General features: G+C 51.2%; 1 protein-coding gene across 2 annotated transcripts in view; it reads right to left on the bottom strand.

The window, feature by feature from the left end:
• Positions 1 to 4,208: 4,208 nt before the first annotated feature.
• Positions 4,209 to 7,057, bottom strand: part of ADCY9 (adenylate cyclase 9) — a 58,854-nt gene continuing 56,005 nt past the window's right edge. For both annotated transcript variants that reach the window (XM_052679687.1, XM_052679686.1), the window contains one exon: positions 4,209 to 6,363. In XM_052679687.1, coding sequence (XP_052535647.1) covers positions 5,175 to 6,363 — 1,189 coding nt within the window. In that variant the 3' untranslated portion in view covers positions 4,209 to 5,174. The remainder of the gene's footprint in view (positions 6,364 to 7,057) is intronic.

Raw genomic sequence — 7,057 nt, 5'->3', positions numbered from 1 at the left:
AATGGGGCAAGGAGTGCAGCTCACTGCCCGCTGACCCCAGGAGGACACAGCATCAGAACCAGGCCTGCACCCCACAGCAAAGCTGGAACCAAACAGAGCATGGAGCTTCTGCAGCGCCTCCGGGCACGGCAGCAGTTGGGAACAGCGCATCTCCCCCAGCACGGCCCTCTTGAGATGCTGAGAAATGTGGCCCTAGGAGATCTAGGGCTTTTCTTGCCCCTGTTAAACTAAATGCACACATGAGCCAATATCCTTAAAGACATTTGTGTTGGATGTGTCCTTCATCGTGACCTGAAGCAGAGAAAGCGGAAACCCAAAAATAGGGCAACGTTGGGAGAACGCAGACCTGGAAAAGAAAACAGAAAGAGCAGGTTTATTTGAAATACTGTCATAAGATTTATTAAAAACCATCCCTTGGCAGTTCACAATCACCACAACCTACAACAGAAATCCAGCAGGTAACACCTGAGCAGCTCTCAGCCATGGCAGCAGGATGACAGCCAGGGGCATGGGGCACACAACCAGGCACTGGTGGAACACTGCTGCTGCCCACCGGCTGCACGGAGTGTGCTCTGCTACTTACCTCATCTTTGGGAAATAAGGTTGGAAGCACAGGAAGGAGCAATACATCAGCACTCGCAGAAGAACCAGACGTCACTCCTCCATGGCTCCAGGACAAAGCTGGCAGCAGCATGGACCCAATGCTCCAGGATCCGAGCAGAAGGTCTGGCACAGCCCAGCACAGAGGTAGGGAAAGGGATGTGGTGAGGGTCATGGATGTCTGTGCTCAGCAGTGCCAGGAGGGAGCAGAGCAAGGGGGCTCTGTGGGATCCCGAGGACACCTCCGCTCCTCCAGGCCAAGGTCCAGCAATGCACAGTCCTCCACCAAACCACAGCTGAGGGATGGGAGGGCAGTGGTGGCAGGGACACAGTGCGATGCTGAGCCACCTGTGGCAGCCCCAGATGTGCTCTGCTCCATCTTCCCTTCTGACAGAGCCACAGGCACGGCTCAGCTCACCTTCAGCAAGACCCAGGAAAGCAGATCCTTGTCCTGTGGGCTCCTGCTCCACAATAACGACATCCCAAGCAGGCCGTGGTCGTGCAAACAAGGCTCTGCTGTTCCAGAAGAAAGCATCCACACCGCCTGCTAGAGAACCACCGCCTGCTGCATGCCTGCACCCAGCACAGCAGCTCTGGACCATGAACTCCTCCAGCATTTCAGACACTGCCTAAATACGTGCCTCATCAGAAATCAACCCGGCAGATTCATGGGTTATCAAAGAAACACTGAAAAGCCAGACTGAAAAGCGAGGGCTCAAAAACCACCGCTCTGAACCACAAGGCTTTGGAGCAACGGGGCTGTGATGGGAGCAGAGCTGAAGCAAAATCAAAACAGCCAACAAACTTCAAGTTGACAAAATGTATTGTGGGTTACGTTCTTGGCTTTTCTACATCTAAGGCAGCGTGAAACGACCTGCGATACAGCAAAACAGTGTAATATACAATGGATTACAGATCGGTAGCAACGAGTCGGAGGCAAGACGCAGTTCTCTATGTACAGGGAGAGCTCTGACACAGCCCGCCTCCATTTCTGCAGGCAGGAGCAGCACTGCTGAGAGCCACGGGGCTGCGTGTGCAGGGCTGAGAGCAGATACAACTCCCAGCCAACCTGGCTGCTTCAAGCCATGGCTACGATCTTCTTTTCCCTATGCAATCCCACATTGCGCCGCAGCGTCGCAGCATGCACAGCCTCACGCTGCTGCGACTGCAGGTAGCCGGCCTGGCCCCCACATCCTGCACCAACCTAAAGCTGTGCTTCAGCAATGGGAAAGTCACACAACCGCCACGCTCTGTAGCGCCTGACTGACCGGCTGCACGTCCCAAAGGCAGAGCTGGCCTGCTGCGTGCTACCAGCCAGCACCAGCTGCTCACACACCGCTTTCCGCTCTGAAACGAAGCAGAATTTCTCCTTCTTTCGCTCAGCCACACGGTCATCACCCACCAGAGCAACTCTGGGCCCTTCTGTTGGGAAATGCAGATGGGGGCAGTGGAAGCAGCTCAGGTGCTGAGGAGCAAACAGTGCCCAGCCATTGCGCTGCACAGAACCAGGGTCCCCACACATCCCCTCCAGCTCCAAAGCCAGAGGCACGCGGGGAGACCAGAGGCAGCTGCTGTGCACAGAAAAGACACCTTGAGCTGCTACAGGCGACCTCAGGTGCTCTCAGCCTTTGCAACAGTGCAAAACAAAGGTGTGAAGCACCCAGCTGCTCCCTTGCAACACAGCAGGGTGAAAGTTTAAGAAAGGAGTTACGGTTCGGTGATTTCAAGGCCTGAAGAAGGGATACCCCGAGAGTTACTTTCTGAGAAGCCCTTTTTCTGGCACCAAGCAGACTGACCCAGCTGTGGGGGAGGGTTTTGGCTGGAGGAGCCTCCTGGGCCCACGTTGTGACCTCTGAACCTCAGGGCTCGGCAGCAGCAGGAGCTGCCACACACAGCACCGTTCTGCTGCTCGGCCCAGGGGCTGACCGGTGCTTTGGGAAGCAGCAGGCAGGGCTCTTCTCATCCCCAAACCAAAACCATTGGGCATAAACCACCAGGAACACCACCTGCTGGCTTACAAATGAGAAATTCATTTTCACAGAAGCAGCTGTGAGGAGGAAATGAAGGTTTTTGCGTGCTGGAAGAAGATGCCACTACAGAAACCACCGAGAACCATCCTCTGCACCCCCTGCTCCCCACAGCGCCCCATGGCACACACAGCTCCAGCTCAGGCCTGCAGCAACCTCATCTCTCTCCATTAGGACAGTTCAAGACTCCCATTTCTGCTGGGCACCCCAGCCCTACCCAGCATCAACGCACCCATAGACAGCGATGCAGCATGGGAGCAAACCTCACTGTGCAGAGTGTGCAACTGGGGGAAAAAAGGGAAAGGTGGGTTGAACGACCTTGAGACCCCAAATACAACACCAGAAGGCAGGTAAGCAATTCTGCAGCACCCTCCTACTGTAAGAAAAGAAATACTGATAAACATCCAACTGGAACGAGAATCAAGAATACATTCTTCAGATGCAAGAGGTATTTGTAGAGTTATAGGACCTGAAAGGTGTGAATGCAACCAGCTGGGGATGGGTTTGGGCAGGGGAGAAGGAAGGCTGCTGTAAAACTCCGTGTTACTACAAACTTGGTAGTGTTGCTTGGCAGAAACAGCTCCAAGAGTACGGGATGTGCACCCCCTGGTTTTTGTATGCTGGGAACTGGAGCAAGAGAGATTCACCCAACACAACTGAAAAATGCGTGAGCAGCAGCTCTTGTGAGAACAGTGTGCAGAGTCCTGTTAGAGCTAAGAGAGCCAGAAATCCCCCAGCTTCACACTGACAAAGGGCTCTGTGCTCACTGGGCAACGTGGATGGAGCTCAGAGGGCTGAAGAGGAACGCAGCAACGTATGTATTTATTACTGGAAGTCCAAAAATCACATCAGGAGTAAAAAGAAAAACCAATATATGTTCTGAATTTGGGTCGGATGGAGAGGATTAAGACACACAAGGATAGGCAGACAGCACAGCACAGCACCAGCTCCTCCCTGCCTACAGAACTTATTTGGGGCACAAAAATTCATTCATTCTATTTGGTGTCGCAAGGAGACAGTGAAACTGGAATAGCTGAATAATGAATATAATGAAGAGAGCCAAAGTGGGGCAGCGATGCGAGCAGACGGGGCGGTGGAAGCACACAGAGGGCAAAGTGGGGCAGTGCTCCTCTGTGCATGGGGACCCGCACAGCCATCGGAGGGCCGGAGAGCATCGTGCTTCTCAGCTCACCCAATGATTGTGCCCTGTTCCTGCTTCCAGCAGGGAGCGTGCTGTTCTATTCCCTGCTGCAAGAGCACAGCACAGGGGGCACAGCCTGAAAAACCATTGTGCAGCACCGTTAGTTGAGTGCAGAGGGAAGCTGGGGAACTCAGAGGCGTGGTGTGGCTTGGGAAATTCCACTGGTTTGGGAACAAATATGGCCTGGGTAACATCCTCATGGTGCTTGGTGGCTCAAAGAGGCTGAAACGCTGCCTTACGAACTCCCATTAAACCAATGGACAAATTTCATCTCTCCTGATCTCCTCCACCAAAAAAAAAAAAAAAAAAAAAAAAAGGAAAAGAAAAGAAAAGGAAAAAAAAAGAGAAAAAAAGGAAAAGAAATAAAATAAATAAATAAATAAAGGCATCTCCAAAACATTTATTTGACTTTTCTCTCTCTTGGATCAGACCAGCCTAGAGGCACCGACCTCACCTACCTTCGCCAATTGAGCCGGCGAGCGGAGTGACACGAAGCACTTTTAGACACGTAAGACCCAAAGAGCAACGCTCTGCTGGGCACTCGGCTGCTTCTGGAAGCCTGTCCCCAGAGCTGGTGCAGTCCAACCCCTGGTTCCATTCCCACAGATCAGTAACTCAATGGCTACATGGAAAAGAAGTGTATCCAAAGCACACAGCGGCACATTAAGTTTGAAGAAAGCATCGGTAAAGGAGAATAAAACTACAGCAGTTGTTCAGCCTACTCTACCTAAACGTTGAGCCACTGCAGAACTCCTCCTCCAGCCCAATCCAAAGGAAAATTCTGTCACCCCCTTGCCAGACATTCTCTCGTGGTACGTTACTGGCACTTGATGTCAGTCTCACACGGTAGATACATGCACGTTGGTCTGCGTGTTTACATACAAAAGGTCTGATAACAGTAAAATATTGTTCAGATAGATATAAAAAACCCAAGGAGTTGCATCAGCCAAAAAAAGTGTTTTGTGAGAAACAACAATAAAAATGATACAACCACAGCTTTTCTTTAAAATTAGATAAATACCCAAAGCTATGATTTCACTTGGGGCCTCTGTACCTTGACAGGGAGTCCAATGGAGTATATCTGAAGGCACTTAATATCCTCTACTCAGCTGTAAGATGGTTGCACAGGGAGCTGGGGAGCTGGGGGATGTGATTTGGGGCATGGAGGAGAGAGATGGATGAAAACGAGCCCTGAGGAGCTGTGATCCACACAGCACCAGGCGCCGAAATGAAAACAAACGTACAACCCAGGTGTTGAGAAGGTCTCTCTTGAAAAAGAAAACCGCCAATTGCAAATGTCTTTGTGTTTCTATTGACAGAGCACTTCATGCAACTCTGACAGTGCATCATACACTCTTAGAGATATTTAGCTTTGTCAGTTCATTGACCTCCTCAGTTCCTGCTTCCTCACAGTCAGTCTTCTCTACAGCTTTGCCAAACCTGCACCTCTCTTCTGCTTTCGTCGACTCTTTCTGGAGCTTCTTGGAGGAAGGAAGAGCGTCCTTGGTTTCTGAGTTATCTGTGCCATGGGCTATCTTATCAGAATTCTGTACAGAAGGCACCAGGTTGGCAATCTCATCGGTCGGAGATCGCCCAATGCTGCCATCCACCTGAACCCGAATGTCTGGAGATATGGACAACTGGTGATGCGGCACCATCCCGTTGTCCATGCACTTGGGGTACAGGTAGGTCTTCATCTGACCTTTCCCCTTCACATTCACCGTCCCCCTGTAGTCAAAGTCATACCCCATCTTGCTCAGGATGCGGTAGCTCTCCTCACTCACCTGTATGCGACACTCGACGCCGGTGGTGTCCATTCTGCTCGCGATGTTCACAGTGTCACCCCAGATGTCGTACAGCAACTTGGTGGTGCCGATGACCCCCGCCGTCAGGGGGCCGTGGTTAAAGCCGATGCGAAGTTTAAAATTAAACCACAGCATGTTGTTGTTGAAGTCATCCACCACTCGCATCATTTCTTTGGCAAATTCAAACAGGGTCTGCAGATGCCCGTGGGGATGGTTGCTGTCCTGGCACTGCGACGTGTTCAGTCCCGAGGCAGCCATGTAGGTCGCCCCGATGGTTTTGATTTTCTCGATGCTGCTGTAATGCGGTTTGCTCAGCAGCTCGTCGAAATCCCCGATCAGTTCGTTCAGCACTCTGTAGCACTCCTTGCCTCCTTCGTAGTTCTCTTCGTAGAACTCGCTGAAGTTCACAATACTGGCAAAGATCACTCCGCCGCTGTCGTGGTTTTTGGAGTAGCTCTGGGAGACCTTCAGCTGCTCGGCCACGTGGTAGGGGATGATGTTCCTCAGCAGCCAGTCGGCTTGATCCCTCATGCTCTGAATTTTGGTGCGATGAAGATCCGCCTCCACGTCCCCATGGTAGTGCAGGCGGTAACTGACCTCGAACTCTCGGTTCAGGAACCACACCAGGAGCAGCAGGAGGAAGACCACCAAAATCACTTCCTGACCTATCAGGTCTGCAGGCCTCTTCACGTCGGCTGGCATCGAGCTGTTGCAAGGATTCTTCCTGGAGCTGGAAGCAAGAGAAGGGGGAGAACGTAAAAGGTGCAGTGAAAAAACACAGAGCTGGGCACTGCGGCTCCTAAGCCAGAAAAACGTGGAGGAAGCGTAGGGCACATCCTGAATTAGAAAAGGTGCTTTGAAATCTTCCTCTGCTACTAAGATGGCTAAAGAATTAATTTCATTCTTAAGCTCACCAAGCAGTGCCTTAAAGGGAACCATCAGGTTTAGCAACACAGAAACTCCCCCACCTCTACGTTAGCATGAACTGTAAACATTTCACTAAGGCAGCAGTTACTGTTATTTATAAACACTCAATTTTAAAACATGCAAATACATACACGTATAAATGCTCAATGATGGTGGTGTGTTCAGCTACGTGGTGTGCGTGCATGTCTGTCTGTAGGTACGTGATGTCTGACTGCGTGAGGTTCGCAGAGTTCATCACTTCTTTGCACTAACTCCAACACTCAGCAGCACCTGCTTTATGATGTTAGTCCGAAAAGACACCAGCTATGGACCTGGGAACTAAGTCTGAACCCACGCAGATCAGCACACAGCGTTTCCAGAGCCACTTAACCACATTCCTTCCTATAAAAGCATTTCGGCTGAAGCACGAGACTGCATTTGGGCAGATGCATGCTGAGGTTTTCCAGGTTAAGGAATGGTTTGATGAAGGAAAGCATCACATCCACATTCTGCTTGAA

This window comes from Tympanuchus pallidicinctus, unplaced genomic scaffold (assembly GCF_026119805.1).
Source record: "Tympanuchus pallidicinctus isolate F22 unplaced genomic scaffold, pur_lepc_1.0 scaffold18, whole genome shotgun sequence".
Classification (NCBI taxonomy): Eukaryota; Metazoa; Chordata; class Aves; order Galliformes; family Phasianidae; genus Tympanuchus; species Tympanuchus pallidicinctus.
This window is presented reverse-complemented; position numbering and strand designations above follow the sequence as displayed.